The 18,452-nt window shown below is 38.6% G+C and overlaps 1 protein-coding gene across 5 annotated transcripts in view; it reads left to right on the top strand.

Annotated features, from left to right (window-relative positions):
• LOC101741752 (zinc finger protein 62 homolog) overlaps positions 1-18,452 on the top strand; it is a 54,914-nt gene that overhangs the window by 8,818 nt on the left and 27,644 nt on the right. For 3 of the 5 annotated variants that reach the window (XM_021349510.3, XM_021349500.3, XM_021349495.3), the window contains 3 exons: positions 3,851-3,958; positions 4,302-4,523; positions 7,976-8,137. In XM_021349510.3, coding sequence (XP_021205185.2) covers positions 3,851-3,958; positions 4,302-4,523; positions 7,976-8,137 — 492 coding nt within the window. Of the gene's footprint in view, positions 1-3,850; positions 3,959-4,301; positions 4,524-7,975; positions 8,138-8,877; positions 9,240-9,665; positions 17,764-18,452 lie in introns of those variants that run through there. The other 2 variants (XM_062670962.1, XM_062670961.1) reach the window with 2 other exon arrangements.

Here is an 18,452-nt window from a genome sequence, read left to right as displayed (position 1 = left end):
AAAAAATTAAACGAAACAATACGAGAAATAGTTCTATATTACGACAACACGATACACTACAGATTATTAACAAATTAACGAGACACAAAACAAACGACTAACAAATATATGAAAATACAATAATGAGAGAAACGCGCGATCAGTACGAGGCTTTGTGGCGGACTGCCGGCGCAGCAGCCCGGCGTCACCTGCGATAACGCGGCCGCGCGTTGGCTCCTGATTGGCGCGCGCACGCATCACGCAATCAGGAGCCAATCAGGCGCATAACGCATTTCGTGTGACATGCTAGTACGATTTTGGTCCCCATAATTTTCATACCCCGGGCCTATATATGTAAATCGATTCTAAAGGAGTAAACTCCAAAAAAAAAAACAAAAAATATAGCCCTGGCTTCGCGAGTCTGGCTGTAGTGTTGACCGCGCGAACCTTCTCACTCTGACCGGGTTCTGACTCTGGGCGGAGATCGGACGTCGGGTGTAAGAGTTCAGGGGAGTCGCTTAGTGCGATAGGACCCTAAAACTGCTTGGGCCCGCGGTCTGCTCCCAACATCTGCTGATCGTCAAATCCCACATACCCCGCGCGCCCTCTATGCGCGGGGACCGCTTAGGAGGTTCGCCCCTGGCCTGAAAAAAAATTAGTAGATATAACTCTAGTACAACACGGAATTTTAAAACACAGTTCCACTGTAATACGAAAAGAAAAAACCCCTTTTTTTTCTACCTATACTGATAGCCTTGAGAGGCTATGTCAGCTTACCCTAGCGTGTGTAGGTGAGCTCACGGGGCTCAAACCGGAGAGTTGCTAACACTGACCCTAGCAAGAGCAGTGCTTCGCAGCGTCTACCACCGGATCGGAAACGCGACTCACTGAGAAGATCCGGCGAGAAACTCAGTGGGCTGTGTCTGTGAGTTAATTCGCTCGTCGAGCCCTTCGTCGCAAGCGACGGGTTTGACGAGGACGGTGACCGGTGAAAAACCCCAAGGACCGTCTTATAACGCGGTACTTCTACAACGCGATAACGTGATTTTTGTTACTCTACTATGGCTATGTTTTAATTTTTGTTCATTTTTTTCAGACCAATTCAATTCTGATGTCACATTTACGCGCGCATACGGGTCAACGACCCCTGAAATGTTCGTTTTGCACAGCGGATTTCGCTCATTCTGCCGCTCTTTATAATCACACTAGACTCTTACACGGCGGTCAGAAGCGTAAATGACCATAATTAACGAGCGAAATGACCATAACAGGGCCCTGAAACTACGATACTTTAAGACAAATATATTTTTCTGTATGGAAGCTAGCGACATCTTGTAGCGGATGCCCCTAAACTTATACGTTGTTAAAGTCATAGATAAGCAACTCGAGCACTCAACAAAACTGTTTACGGGCCACTAGATGGCTTCGCTTCGATTAGTTGCTCATTGCTCCTGTAGATGGCAGTAACATATTACCTATTCTAAATTTTATTTTTAATGAAGGATTTTGAAAATTTTCAGAAACCACAAATTGATAAAATTTTATTCAATTTGTCTATACTATAACAAATAGACTTGTATGATTTATTAGTTTTTTTATTTTGTATTTAGTTATACAGTAATGTATAATGTAAATAGTAAATGCCTTAACTTAAACAACATATAAGTTTAGGGGCATGCGCTACAAGATGTCGCTAGTTTCCATATAAACAAAATATTTGTCTTAAAGCATCGCAGTTTCAGGACCCTGGTTAAAGTTAAGGCATTTAATTATAACCCACTATATTATGAAGGAAAGAAATACACTACATAAATAGTAATAAAAAATTATATTGCATTTTTTTAACTACACTAGTCACGAAAACTATAATATTTTTCAAGCCAGCACACTTCATTCTGCTTAAAACTGATATATTCATATAACTTCCACTTCCTACATTAGCGCTATTTTGGTGAGCCTTCCAACAATAAATCACTGGGTCTGGACAGGTTATATATAATCTTACTCTATGGTCTGGACACTGGTGGACACTTTTTCAACTTGTCCCTTAAACAAGATGGTATTCTTTATTTCTATCTAACATGCTCAAGAGATAATTCCAGTATTATACAGTGATGACCATACTAATTCTAAGCATGTTCTAAGCAGTGAATCATTGTATTATTAATAAATAAATTTAAATTCTTATGGCTTTTTTTATTTCACCCTAAGGGCTCTCTCATAAAAACGATTTCGACTCTTTTTTTTTGTTGCTTAGATGAGTGGGCGAACTCACAGTCCACATGGTGTTAAGTGGTTACTGGAGCCCATAGACATCTGCAACGTAAATGCGCCACCCACTTTGAGATATAAGTTCTAAGGTTTCAGTATGGTTACAACGGCTGCCCCACCCTTCAAACCGAAACGCATTACTGCTTCACGGCAGAAATAGGCAGGATGGTGGTACCTACCCATGCCCTTTTCTACACATATTGACAAATTGTTTATTTGATAGGAATTCTGAAAAATGAATGTTATTTATTTGGTACTAGCTACAACCGCGGCTACACTTGCAACACAGTATAAATTTAAATTAAAACATTAAAGCTTACTACGATTCAGAAAGCAAGTCTTGTACTTGCTTTCTGAATTGCTTTTTGAGTTAAAGAGAGATATATATCATAATGGAAACTAGTTCATTATCTTACATTCGCGAGCTATCCTAGAATGCTAGCCATTAATTTAGTCATTTTATCATTTTGCAACACTATACATTGTCTTTGGTTACTTGTCGCGGCGTCGGCCATTGTTGTTTACTACAATAATGTACTAAGATTGGACTAGGTATACAATTAAATACAAAAAATGGATTTAAAAATCACCCACGTAACATCATATGCTAATATAAGTACAACGGAACGGAGTAATGCATCAGAATTCGTTAAAAAATACGAAACTATATGTATTTGTTGTTTAAGACAAGATGTTCGTTTAGTAAGTCTATCGACATGTAAACACAAGAGTTTCTTTGAATGTTACAAGGTAAATGGGATTTACTTTAAACTTCGTATTAGCTTTAACGGAATTAAAGCTCAGCTCCGACCCTGTGGTCGTCGGAGACCACGAAAAATTCTTTATATCGTTTGCGACATTTCAATTCTTTCACGGTTTTTGTACATTAAAAACGCAAGAATAAGTCTAAGAGCTCTCCTTTAGGATCCTCCTCTCCTCCTTCAGTCGACCGCTCATTGCTGAGCATCGTGATGCGCCCGCCTGTGTTCTTTTTTAGTGGTAAATTGTAGTTTAGCGGTAGGCAGCGGCTTGGCTCTGCCCCTGGCATTGCTGAAGTCCATGGGCGACGGTAACAACTCACCATCAGATGGACCGTATGCTCGTCTGCCTACAAAAGCAATAAAAAAAAAACTTGTCGGTCAGTAGCACAGTGTAGTGCGTGGCTCAGTCTCATGTCCAGACACTGGGAGTGTTGTATTTAATACCATAGCCAGCCACTGTCGCAGCTTGTTCATTGCACGTCATAGTAATATGGCACGCATTCTCGCTACCTCTGAAGTCTACAGTCCCTGAATGGATCATAAGCACTCAATCTACTGCAGACTTCAATCGACACTGGCACTTCCAATTATCACCACTACTATACTTAGGAATTCAACTGTCGTTGTTGTAGCAGTAAAAGCATAGAAGAATTCTGTCTAAGATTTGAATCATGTTGCTTAAGTTTGATTTGAATGATCAGAAACAATGAACAAATGAAAATTTTTGTATGAATTTTAATGACAGTACACTCCATAATTACCTACTTTTATACCAATTGAATAATTGTTTTCAGCTTAAAATTTTTTTTTACTTTATTAAATCCCAAAGTAAATTTCAGATAAAGCTTCCTAATGCATCTGTCTGCTGTCTATGTCACAGTTTATTGAGAAAGTTTCAAAACTTTAAAAATCAAACACTACGAAGCTTTAAGATTCTAACGGAACAGGTTAGTACACAAACTGCTTTATCAAAACTTCAAACCATAACCAAATTGCATAGTAAGAGCTTCGTCTTCAATTGCAGTGTACGAATTGGTGCATGAAGCTAACAACACTACCAGTGTTAAGTCGCTACAAAAACCAGCCAAATATAATGCAAATATTGCCACCTAGATTTAAACATAGCCGAAGTCTCATTTGTATTGTATTGAGCAAATATCGAGTCACATACTCCAGAATGGAACCTATGAGTCTGCGGCAAAATACGGAATAGTACTTACCAGTGTGTTCTTACATAACATTACTACACACACATTACATAATGCTCTTTTACAACAACTTTTCTTGTAGGTACCAGTCAGGAATGGAACTCTTCGTCTTCAGAAAACCTCCATTCAAACGATCAATATAGAGAATACGGAAAGCAAAATATGTAAAGCTGAAAATGAAGATGAAATTATAACTGAGAATAACGTATCACAAGAATTCAGTACGAATCCATTGAAAGATGATCTCTTTGACGAGGACGGTGACTTTGATAGAAACTACATCGACGGTGAGAACTTTAAAGAGGTGCGATAAGCTTATCTTGGTTAGGTTTGGTATTTTTCCAGGTGATCCATACGCTGTTTCCGTTTCGACTAGAACTTATCATTGACTGCCTTCATATAATCTTTTCAACACTTTTGTCGACACGATATGTCCCCTAACATTTCCATTACTAATCGTTTCGATATCCATTTTCGTTATATGACAATAGATGGCGTTACGCTTCTCGAACGTTCTCGATAGTTCTGGTCGTTTCGATATCCGTTTCTGGTGTTTGACGGCAGATGGCGTCACTCGTACGGACATAACATTATTATGACATAATTCGACCCGTGAAAGGCTTAAGCGACATTTCGCTTTACACGTGACATTTATCTTTGTAATTAAAGTTCTGTTTTATTTGGTATCAGCAGCAACAGTTCGATGTTTGTAATTGAACTTCAATTAAGCTTACTCCATACGAATAGCCGAAGAAGTTTTTTTAAGCCATTGCATAGCTTTTATCGCGGGCTTTGAGCGCGGCGTCCGAATCAAGAAATTCCGTAACGAAAATAAAACCTAACACCCCCCACTCTGCCTACCATGTAGCCCGCCCTCAACACATTTACACGTTGCGCTTGTGTAGTGTGTGCCGCGTGGCGTGACGTCACACTGCATGCGCATAATGAAAAGTCTGCCCATCTCTCTCTCGCGAGGTCTAGTTTATGAGTGCGAAGGGGGCAGTTAATGTTTTGCTTTTGTTATTGTTTATAAATATAGCGTGGTCTTATTTTATTATTATTGTTTTAATATTAAATTATTATTGTCTAATTATAATTGCATAAGTTGATAAAAAATGCTATGATTGCATAGAAATAAAACCTAACACCCCCCACTCTGCCTACCATGTAGCCCGCCCTCAACACATTTACACGTTGCGCTTGTGTAGTGTGTGCCGCGTGGCGTGACGTCACACTGCATGCGCATAATGAAAAGTCTGCCCATCTCTCTCTCGCGAGGTCTAGTTTATGAGTGCGAAGGGGGCAGTTAATGTTTTGCTTTTGTTATTGTTTATAAATATAGCGTGGTCTTATTTTATTATTATTGTTTTAATATTAAATTATTATTGTCTAATTATAATTGCATAAGTTGATAAAAAATGCTATGATTGCAAGACCGATACAAGTGGAGCACTAATAATGAATGTTTCAAAATATGGGGGTTTAAATAGCTCCTTAACATTCTATAATTCAAATGTGTTTTCACTTTCTACGTAAATGAAGTGGAGAGGTAAAATTTAGCGTTATGCCAAAGTAATTATTCCACGCGGACGGAGTCGCGGGCAAAAACTAGTATCTAAATAAAACTGATTCCCTGAAATCTATTCACGATCCGGTGTTAGGTAGCGTAGAACATCTTTTTTTTTTCTTAGATGGTTGGACGAGCTCACAACTCACCTGGTGTTAAGTGGTTACCGGAGCCCATAGACATCTACAACGTAAACGGGTTATCCACCTTGAGATATAAGTTCCAAGGTCTCAGTATAGTTACAACGGCTGCCCCACCCTTCTAACCGAAACGCATTACTACTTCAGGGCAGAAATAGGCGGAGCGGTGGTACCTACCCGTGCGGACTCAGGTCCTACCACCAGTAAAATCTGGTCATCTGGTAATAAATTTCCCGAAACGCGATATACAGATATAACTTACAAATTTTAACATATCGAGAGGTGAAAGGCTGTTTGGTTTAAGCGACATTTGTGTACTTTTACAGGAGAGCCATTTAACTAAAAAAAAAATTGGAAAAATATAATAACAAAAAAACACGTGTGGCACTCGAGGACTGCCGCGGTAAAGCTCAATAGCTTCATTTACGTAGAAAGTGAAAACACATTTGAATTATAGAATGTTAAGGAGCTATTTAAACCCCCATATTTTGAAACATTCATTATTAGTGCTCCACTTGTATCGGTCTTACCGTGATGTTATATAGCCTATAGCCTTCCTCAATAAATGAGCTATCTGACACTGAAAGAATTTTTCAAATCGGACCAGCAGTTCCTGAGATTAGCGCGTTCAAACAAACAAACTCTTCAAGCTTTATAATACCTAGTCAGGTCATAAATTCTGTCACATGTTTAATGTAAAATAATTGAAACAAGTTTATTCATTATGTAACCATTCATATACCAAAATAAACTTAACAAAACATAGATTCTTATGACACTAAAGTTTATTCAAAATGACCTCCGTGATTTTGAATACAGGCCTTCAATCTGCGCGGCCAGTCGTCTATCGTAGCACGAACGAGGTCCATGTCAATATCGGCGGCTGCCTTAATCAAGGATGTCTTGAGTGACTCCAAATTGGGATGAGGCTTTGAGCACACCTTTTCCTCCAAGTGTTGCCATATCTTGTAATCTAACGGATTCAAATCTGGACTGGAGGAGGGCCAGTCTTCGTGCCGGATGAAGTCGATTTCACGCGCCGCCAGCCAGTCTTGTGTGCTCTTCGCTCTATGAGCTGGCGCCGAATCTTGTTGGAATACCCAGTGCCTGTTATTGAACATGGTATGAGAAACAGGTTCCACAAGGTTCGTCAGGACTGTATTTTGATACACAACTGCATTCGTTTTTACACCTTTCTCACAAAAATGTACCTCTCTTAAGCCCCAATAAGAAACTCCCAACCATACCATGAGCGAGGATGGAAAATGACCTCGTTGGACACGCGGAATACGGTTGCTCGCTTCTTCACTACTGTGTGCGTACACCTTATCATTTTGTTTGTTGTAGCTCTCTTCTACGGTAAAAATTTGTTCATCCGAAAAAAGAATTTCCCGATATTTTTTTCCCGCGTACCGCTTCAACAAAGCGCGGCATCTCTTCAGTCTCAGGTCCATTAGACGAGCATTCAAACGATGTCCTGTTTTTCTTCGATATGCCCGAAGCCCTAAGTCTTCATTTAACACCCTTTTCACCGTGGTTCTGCTTAACCCCATCTGAAGGGCCAACAGTTTCTGCTTACGTTTGGGATTTCTTTGAATTCGCCCCTTCACAGCTTTTATCACTGCTGGAGTCCTAACAGACCGAGGGCGACCACCTCTTGACCTGTCATCTACACTAGAGTCTTCATTGTATCGTTTGATGGTACGATAAACGAGTCTTTTGGTTATATTCAAATTTTTCAGTATGTTAAAAATTTGAATTGGCGCGTAACCGCAACGATGCAACGCAATAACTGCAACCCGGTCTTCTTTAAGCGTCCACTCCATATTTAAAAATGAGTAAAATTCTAAAAGTATACATTTTTATTTTCATGAACAATTCGAAATTCGAATTCAATAAACTTTTTTGTGGCCAGCATTCTAAAAGAAAAGTTTTTACTGTGTGATAATACTTATGACCTGACTAGGTATTAGTATAGATAAAGACTTTTGTGATTCCTTGGGCTCGCTTGATGCCAATATCAATGCAGTGTCGTCTTTATGTTTTCAGCGAGCTATCAAAATCGTTGAGATGAAAATCGAAGATGGCTGTGATGTGTATAGGGAAAATAATACTGAAAGTAAAAACAAGGCTAACTCGGATAGTGTCGTGTTGGATAACGAAGCCGTCGATGCGGTTGGAGTGAGAACGCCAAACGAGCTAGATAAAATGGTGAGCTATCTCAATCTTAAGATTATTAGTTTGGTCACACGTTGCCGTGAACTCAAAATAACAGTTGACACAATAAATGCAGACGTTTATTTTCACTGTAGCAAGCAAATTTCCAGAGAATCACTAATGATCGAACGGCTAAATTGAGATTGGTCGAGTAACGCGGGAAGTTCGTTACAGCGATGCAAGTGACCAATGATGGCGGTCCATTCTTTACCGTAATATAATAAAAAAAGTAAAAAGTATAAAGTATAAGTATAAAAAATAAAAAAGTATAATACCTTAAACGTCAACTGTCAAACAGACTCAAACATCAAGCCGTCGGAAATTAGTGTTGCCATTGCTGTAACGATCTTACCCAAGGCAACTACTTGACGTTTCCGACTAAGCTCGATCGATAACATTTACTAAGACTGCGACATATACATATCTTTCCTGCACTAAATCGAATTGAAGTTGGTCTCCGCACCAAAGATGCCCATTTCTTCCTTAGCCCAGTCCAAGGCGGATACGGACGTGGCGTACCAATACCTAGTTAACACATTGAGTGCTTACCACTCGTACCCGAGTGGGGAGGGGCCCTATTAGCGGTGCCGCCCACTCGGATACGAGTGAGCAGCAAGTGAATTTTGTAGTTGTCAGTAAGCCGCCGGCGATTGTGGCGAGTGTACGTTGGTTTGCGTGGCCACTCTGCCAATACATTCGACTTACGAAAACGCGTATTGGTTTTATATTTACAGTTTAATAGTGACTGGTACACACGATCATATCAAAGGTATTGTTCGATCAAAATGGATAGTAGGGCTGGGACATCTAGAAGTGAAAATAGATCGAAAACATCAACACCTAGTAGTAGAAAAAAACGTTGGTTGAGTGATGACTCGGAAGGTTCTGAAGGATTTAGTGATGAAGAAGTGTGTTCGCAACGAGCTCAGGAGGAGCAGTTGTCTTCAAGTTCAGAGGAATCTAGTTGCGGCAGTGATGATAGTATCTTTGATACAAGACTGAAACCGAAAACGCTCAGCCGTGGACCACCAGCTCAGTCTTCAAGGTTATCTGCCGCAAAGACGACAAACCGTATTCCACCACCTCCACCTTCAAGGTATGTCCAATGACTATGTATCTGTAGGTATTCTTCAACATCAAAGTATAGGGCCTTCTGTACTTGTACTATCTTACTAATCTTACTATCTTATCTTACTAATATTATAAATGTGAAAGTTTGTGAGGATGTATGGATGTATGTATGTGTGTATGTATGGATGTTTGTTACTCTTTCACGCAAAAACTACTGGATGGAATTGGATGAAATTTGCTATAGGGATAGATTATAGTCTAGAATAACACATAGGCTACTTATTATACGCGGGCAAAGCCGGGGGCGGAAGCTAGTATTATAAATGTGAAACTTGTGAGGATGTACGGATGTAGGTATGTGTGTATGTATGGATGTTTGTTAAGCCGGGGGCGGAAGCTTGTTATTTATATTTTACAGTAAATTGTAATTAATATTTTATTTTATTTTAAGATCACCTGCTTCAAAGTTGACCAGCCGTGTACCACCAGCTCAACCTTCAAGTTCATCTACATCAAAACGAGGGTTATGTGAGTCAGATGGAAGCCCTGTCATTCCATGTAAGAGATTTAGACCTAAGTTTGGCCACGTACCAAGTACGCGTGATAAATCTGCTCAACCTAGACTATCACCAGATCCACATACACATAGATCAATATCGATGCGAGCGCCTCGCCAACTAGAATTTGAGGGAACTAGTAATTTTGAGTTCAATTATGAAATTGACTGCCGTGCAATAATGCCGCCTATCGTTCAAGATTATGGAGATATGCCTGACATACCTGATAGCATTCTATTTAACCCTTCAACTCCTAGCGTGTCTCTTCTGAGATCTGATGTGGTAACTCCAAACTTTTCGTCGGAACGTGATGCCGCTTCTCCTTCTATTTTGTCATTTCGGCGATCTGAATGCAGTTCTCCCGACTTACCTGATGATAACAATGATGTCCCATTGCTTGATATTTCACCTTCTCGTCGAGGAGCCACGAGCACCTGGAGCATTGATCCGGGTTGCATGAAGAAAATTGATTTTACCAAAGAACAGGAACTCTTAGTGCCGCCTCCGACTGATCCTTACGAGGCGTTCCGTCTAATAATCGACAACGAGTTATTAGACCTTATTGTGCGAGAGACAAATTTAAACGCAGCCAGAGTTGCTTCTTCAGAAAATGTCAAGCAGACCTCTAGAATAAAATCTTGGAAAGATGTAACCAGGGACGAACTGCTCACCTTTATAGGACTTCTTCTCCATACAGGAACAATACGACTTAATCGTATAAGTGATTATTGGAAGCGGCACCATTTATTTAATGCTCCATGCTTCGGACAATTCATGTCTCGTAATCGTTTTCTTCTAATATTGCGGTGCCTACATTTTTCGTCTGAATCAAGCGAAGAAGACCGTCTTATTAAAATTCGCCCATTTATGGATCATTTTAATAATAAAATGAATACTATATACAGTCCGGGCAAAGAGTTGTCATTGGATGAGTCTATGGTATTGTGGCGCGGTCGATTGCTGTTCAGACAATACATAAAGAACAAGCGCCATAAATATGGCGTAAAACTTTATGTTTTAGCTGAACCAGATGGTATCGTTTTAAAATTTCAAGTTTACGCCGGTTCAAACGATGAGACATCAGGGCCAGGTCATTGTAGTAAGATCGTCTTCAAACTTCTAGAAGAGAGACTGGACTGCGGCCACCATGTATACATGGATAATTATTATAATTCTTATGGCTTGGCTGTGAAATTGCTAGATCGACAGACGTACTGCACAGGAACTTTACGAAGAAACCGTAGAGATAACCCTGTTGAAATTGGGTCTGTCTCATTGGAAAAAGGAGAAAACAAATCCTTATTCCTGAACGGTGTTCATGTAGGAAGATGGAGGGATAAACGTTACGTACTCTATATTTCTACAGAACACGATAATGAGATGATGGAAACTACTTCCAAAAGGGGATCTGTAGCATTGAAACCAAAGGCTATTGTCCATTATAATAATGTTATGTCAGGCGTCGATCTTCAAGATCAGATGTTGGCTTACTATCCAGTCCAAAGGAAGACGCTGCGTTGGTACAAGAAGCTGTTCGTACATGTGCTGCAAATGAGCCTCACTAATTCATTGCACTTGTACAATAAATTTTCGCCGAACGACAAATTAAATCTATATGATTTTCGTTTGAAGATACTAGAGAAGCTTTTACCTAATCCTAATGATGTCAATCGACGCAATGTTTTAAAAATGAAACATGAACTCACTAAAATAGAAAAGGTCCGGGTGAGAACGAAGAAAGTAGGAAATATAACTAAAGAAACTACAGAAGTGGCCCGAAAAGAATGCAAAGGTTGCAAAGCGCAGAAAAAGAGAGTGCAAACAATTTATGAATGCAAGCAATGCGAAAATTCTCCAGGTTTTTGCACAAAATGTTTCTGCCTTGCGCATTCCTGATATTAATTTTAAAACCATATTTAATTTATTACCATATTTAATTATAATATTACCATATTTAATTATAATTATAACCATATTTAATTATAATTATAACCATATTTAATTTAAAAAACCCCCGACGCAAAAAAGTTTTTAATACGTTTGACGTGTCAGTCTGTCTGTCTATGTGTGTGTGTATGTGGCTGTCATTTAGTTTTTTTTTTTGTAAAAGGTGATTATCAACGAATGTTTATTTTCAAATTTTGTTTTAACTTTTCTGTGAAGAAATCACCTTCAGTGTTTTAATTAAACTTATAATTATGATTTTTATACGTTTGATTGTATTGATAATTATGATTATATCATTGCTTCGCTTAGATTTAAGACATTTATGCCTTCTTAAATAAATAACCATTCAAGTGCGTGTTATATTTTAAACTTAAGCTTATAATTATGATTATATCGTTACCTACTTTGCTCAGATTTAAGATATTTATACCTTCTTAAATAAATAACCATTCAAGTGCGTGTTATATGTTAAACTTAAACTTATAATTATGATTTTTTTGATACTTTTGATTGTACTTGGATCCGAGAAAACACCTTTTTCGGATCCGAGTGTCCGGCATTTGGCGTGCTATGTGCCGACCACTCGGATCCGAACAAGGTGTTTTTTTATTAAAATAATAATATTATCAACATACTTTCATCCATATTTTTAAACACACATATATACTTAATCAATATACGCTATAAAAATAATTGGTTTCTGGCTAATAATTTTATATCATTTCGTCGGCAGCAAATGTGTTTAATATATGTAAAGGAAAACCACCCTAACCAATTAGTATTTTCCTTAAATTTGAATTTACCGCGTTATCACTTCACTTACCATCAATCAGGGTAACTTAAAGCTTTCCGTTTCACATTAGCCCACTTACTCACTTTTTACATATTTTTTTTTTTATATTTCCAAACGGGATACACTTTGAAATTTATAATTAAGATGTTTATAATTGAACGAAGAAAGCGCGCCATATTTTGACATTTGTCAGCAAAACTTTTCTTTCTTGAGGTTAATTGAGTCGACTATTATCAAAGCCGGCAATCTGACTTTTGGACAATGATTGGTAAATCAGAAAAACGAATTATTGACTTTGTATTCCATTGGCAGTCACAAAACTCTTCGGAACGACATCTTAGATAAATAACAGGTTAAGTATTAACCTTTATTTAATGCAGGTTTTGAACCGTATTCTTTGAAGGAGACGATTATATTCAAATCAATCTGTATTGACATATCAATAAATTTTTTTTGTCCAAATGCACAGATTGCCACCTTTGATAATAGACGACTCAATTGTGAAGTGGTAAGAAGGTGATAAATGAAACATCGCTGCCAAGTTGTTTATATTCAAACTCAAAAGTTTCATAGTAAGGTAAGTTTGTACTTTTTATAATAACTAAAGGTTACAGATGTATAGTTTCATAAAAAAAACAATATGATCTATATAGTTGTTTACATGTTTGTCTTGATTTTAATTCGTTTGGTGAAAATTTGTGATAATATGGGTAAGTTTAACCCGGGCCAAAGATACCCAAATTAAACTAATTTTTAATTAGGGTTGTCCTTATTTGTTTCAGTCGGTGATAATGGCCAAAAAAAGATCTTGTCCAGCGCGTGGTACCCGAAAATACGGTAAGAAGACTCGTTATACAGAAGAGACACTGAAAAAGGCCCTAGATGACATAAAGTCCTGTAAAATGTCACAAAGAGTCGCTTCTGAGACTTACAATATTCCGAGAAGCACATTAAAATATAAATTAAAAAATCAACACAGCAAACCTGTTGGCAAGCCCCCTGCACTGTTAGCAGAAGAGGAGGAAATATCCAATCACATAATTGCCTTATCCGACAATGGCGTACCAATAAGTATGCAAGATGTGAGGGTTATTTTTAAAAATTATCTCGATGACAACAACAAACATGTCAAAATTTTTAAAAACAATTTGCCTGGGTGGGATTGGGTAAACTTTTCTTAGAGCGCCATAAGTATATTAAGCAAAAGGCTGCTATTTCTATTGGCCAAAAGCGTGCCAAAGTTAGTAAAGAAATAGTTGAGCAATATTTTGATGATTTAAGTGCTGAGCTTGAAAGTGTTCCAGCCGGGAACATCTATATATTTGATGAAACAGGTATTCACGAATCCAAAGAAGAAGAAGCTTCGTCGTCAAACGAGAGTGCAGGAACCCAGAAATATTAGAATTCGGAATTCTACTAAATCCTGTTTTACTGTAATGTTTTGCGCAAATGCTGAAGGTGAATTTGTACCATTGTATATTATATACAAAGCAAACCAAAAACTGGATTAAAGATGCTCCATCCGGCACTCGAATGTCAGTCACGACGTCTGGCTGTATACGTTGTAGCCTCTAACAACTTTCTCCTGTATTATCCTGCGCCATTCCTGTCTATCCTTGGCTGTGTGGATAGACACGTGGACTGAAGTATTGAGAGTGGAGCGTATCTGGTCCGACCAGCGCATTGAACTTCTACCTCTGGGCCTTTTTTCGCATACCTTGCCTGTTACGACCGACGCCGATGTCACTTGGTCTAGATTCTGTATATTAAATGAGTCTTTTTTGGGGAAGTACCCATGGTGGGGTCCCACGCTCCTTCCACGGCAGTGCTTTTGGAAGAGATTTAATTCTTCGAGGCCGCTGAAGCCTTGTTTGGGTCAGGCTATTTAACCGCCGCCCCACATTCGGCGTTGACGGTTTTACGGTGAAAAAGTCGAACTCCAACCCAACCCTCCTCTTTTCTCATCCAGGCTTGGGACTGGCATCGGCAGTTTTTTTTGCCTACTGCTCGTTCTTTATCACCTATTCCTGGTCCTTCGAATATAAAATCGACATACACAGTCGACCCACCTACCAATCATGTTCCATCACCCACCGCTGAATTCTCATTTAATATTGAAGCTACCGTCTTTCGTACTTCTTAAACTTGCAGAGAGGATATTACAGTAGACTATGAAGAGCACGAAGGGACTTTGACGAAAATAGATGATATAAAAAACAAAAAAAGGAAAGGACAAAACTGTGGCCGGTATTGTGTATTGTTTCAAGTCGTCGTGGCCTAAAGGATAAGACGTCCGGTGCATTCGTGTTGAGCGATGCACCGGTTTTCGAATCCCAGGCGGGTACCAATTTTTCTAATGAAATAGGTACTCAACAAATGTTCTCGATTGACTTCCACGGTAAAGGAATAACATCGTGTTATAAAAATCAAACCCGCAAATTGTAATTTGCGTAATTACTGGTGGTAGGACCTCTTGTGAGTCCGTGCGGGTAGGTACCACCACCCCGCTTATTTCTGCCGCGAAGCAGTAATGCGTTTCGGTTTGAAGGGTGGGGCAGCCGTTGTAACTATACTGAGACCTTAGAACTTATATCTCAAGGTGGGTGGCGCATTTACGTCGTAGATGTCTATGGGCTCCAGTAACCACTTAACACCAGGTGGGCTGTGAGCTCGTCCAACCATCAAAGCAATAAATAGAAAAATAGTACGAAAAATGTCTTCCCAGGCCGAATCATTAAGGTAGATGATCAAATGTTCAAAATATCTGTGATGCAGAAGAACTATACAGGATGGAATTGGTCTGCCAAACCCGAAATCCTGACATCCTATCAAAGACGCATAGTTAGCTACGTAAACAATGATAAAATTACTAAAACAAGTGATTCTTACCAAATCGAAGACCTCTATATGGAATGGGGTGATTAACCACTGTAATTATTTGAATTCTACCGCAGGATTATAACTTTGTTGATTTTTTTATAAGATGTAATAATAAATAGAAGATAAATAAGTTTCTATAAATAAAGGTCCTTTTCAAACACACATATATTGAATTTTACTGACAACCCTGAATTTAAAGTTTATTTTTTTGGTAAACAGCTGTCATAAGATGGCGACCTAACCAATTCCCATATATAATTTGATTAATTACTTAGTCGCCATAAATACTGTTACAATTAAAAATAAACAAAATATTACATTTGAATTTGGAATATGTCATTTTTATATGATTGCTCACTGAGTTTTCTCATTTTGGCGCCGATATATTGTACAATATTTTGCGATATTAAAATGGAGTGGGGTGATAAAGAGAACCGAATCGCTGTGATTGCATTACACAAAGTAGGTATGGAGCCAAATGCAATTTTTAAAACTCTCCATATGCATGGTATTAGTAAAATGTTTGTGTACCGGGCTATTAATAGGTGCAATGAGACCTTCTCTGTTTGTGACAGAAAAAGATCTGGCCGTCCACGTTCGTACGAAAAAGGTGGTCAAAGCAGTTAGGGAAATAATTCGAAGAAATCCTGTCCGAAAGCAAAAGATTTTATCTCGGGAGATGAAGATAGCACCTAGAACCATGTCGCGTATTTTAAAAGATGACTTAGGACTTGCAGTCTATAAGAGACGTACTGGTCATTTCTTAACTGATAATTTAAAAGAGAATAGGGTGGTAAAATCGAAACAACTACTGAAGCGGTACGCAAAGGGAGGTCTTAGAAAAATTTTGTTTACGGATGAGTAAGGAAAGTTTAGGAAAGTTTTTACAATTGAGCAACATTTTAACAAACAAAATGACCGTATTTATGCTCAAAGCTCTAAGGAAGCTTCCCAATTAGTCAACAGAGTGCAACGTGGGCACTATCCGACTTCAGTGATGGTTTGGTGGGGTATTAGCTATGAAGGAGTGACTGAGCCATACTTTTGTGAAAAAGGTATCAAAACATCGGCACAAGTGTATCAAGATACCATTCTTGAGAAGGTAGTGAAGCCCCTTAACAACACCATGTTCAATAATCAAGAATGGTCCTTCCAGCAAGACTCGGCGCCAGGTCATAAAGCTCGGTCTACGCAGTCTTGGTTGGAAACGAACGTTTCGGACTTCATCAGAGCTGAAGACTGGCCGTCGTCTAGTCCCGATCTTAATCCGCTGGATTATGATTTATGGTCAGTTTTATGAGGCTTGCTCTAAACGCCATGATAATTTGGAGTCCCTAAAACAATCCGTACGATTGGCAGTGAAAAATTTTCCCATGGAAAGAGTGCGTGCTTCTATCGATAATTGGCCTCAACGTTTAAAGGACTGTATTGCAGCCAATGGAGACCACTTCGAATAAGCTTTTTATACTTTAAATTGTTTTATATTTATGTATTAAACTAACACACTGTAAAAGTAATAAATGTTATTTGCAATAGATTTTTTTAAATTTTTAATAGTAACAGTATTTATGGCCAGACTAAGTATTTACCTGACTATTTAGTTTTAACTGATTTTCTTTTAATATTAATAATTAATTGATATGAGTCAACTGTAAGAGAGAGATAGAGAGACAGAGAAGTCAATATATACTAATACATGTCTCACTCAGTCTCATGCGCGTGGATAATGCCCTGGGATGATTGGCCCTTTAAAGCGTCTGCAAAGCAATTCGGCCGACGGAAAGTGTCTGGGAGTATTGGCGACTTCTTTTTAAGGATATTGCCTAAAATATACGTAAAAATCAGCTTTCAGAAAATACGTGAAGTAGGTCATGATTTTATATACCTTGAGTACCTGATACCTGAAAATTGGCCGTCTAAGCATGGTAACAGGTAGGCATGCTACCTTAGTACATACTAACACTACGCAATCGGCCACATTTCGTTCGTCAGAAAATACGTGACGTCTGGGGGCCCTGGGATCTTGGACTATATGGAAACATGTATCCCGTTTGGAAATTAAAAATGAATATGTAAAAAGTGAGTAAATGGGCTAATGTTAAACGGAAAGCTTAAGTTACCCTAATGGACAGTATAGTATATATGTTACGGCATGGCATACAAAATGCGAAATAGCAAGTGCTAGTGATGTGGTGCGCATGCGCATACGCACCACTACAACCTAACTTAACCTAACCTACAATTTATTATATATAATATGCAAAGATAAGTATGTTTTGTTTGTCATTTACATTTTTTAATTAAAATAATTTTCGTCATTAAAGCCTATTGTATTATGTTTATTTAAATAAATATATTTTTTACTGCAAAAACATTATTAATTTATTTGTATTCCAACTTTTCTTAAAACATGAAGGTAAGAGTATACATTTACCAAAACGTAAAGGCAAGAGTACACATTTGCCGGGAAATGTACATAATATAAATGATATTCCTTTCACATATACCTAACTTTTTGGCAAATGTGCACATTTATCAGTAAAAGTGTACCTTTCCCAAGTGTGTACATTTACCGTAACATATAATATATGTTGGAGTATTTCCACTCTTTCGGGTAGCGACATGGTAAGCGGGCGGTCTTCGTAAGTCAATAAAACCTGAAATATTAACTCAGAGCGTATATTACGCAGGAGCGTTCTGTCTGATACGGCGACTCGCTCGCTTCTGAGTTCGAGAGTTTTTTTTTTTTTTTCCTACCTATGCTGATAGCCTTGAGAGGCTATTTCAGCTTCACCCTAACGTTTGTAGGTGAGCTCGCGGGGCTCAACCGGAGAATTGCTAACACTGACCCTAGCAAGAGCAGTGCTTCGCAGAATCTACCACCGGATCGGAAACGCGACCCACTGAGAAGATCCGGCGAGAAACTCAGTGGGCTGTGTCTATGGGTTAGTTCACTCTTCGAGCCCTTCGTCGCAAGCGACGGGTTCGACGAGAACGGTGACCGGTGCTTGTGGTGCCTAAAAGCACCGTTAATGGATCAGGAGGATCCGTAATGACGTGA

The sequence above is a fragment of the Bombyx mori genome, chromosome 11 (genome assembly GCF_030269925.1).
Source record: "Bombyx mori chromosome 11, ASM3026992v2".
Classification (NCBI taxonomy): Eukaryota; Metazoa; Arthropoda; class Insecta; order Lepidoptera; family Bombycidae; genus Bombyx; species Bombyx mori.
The sequence above is the reverse complement of the archived record's forward strand: the minus strand, read 5'-3'. Positions and strand labels throughout refer to the sequence as shown.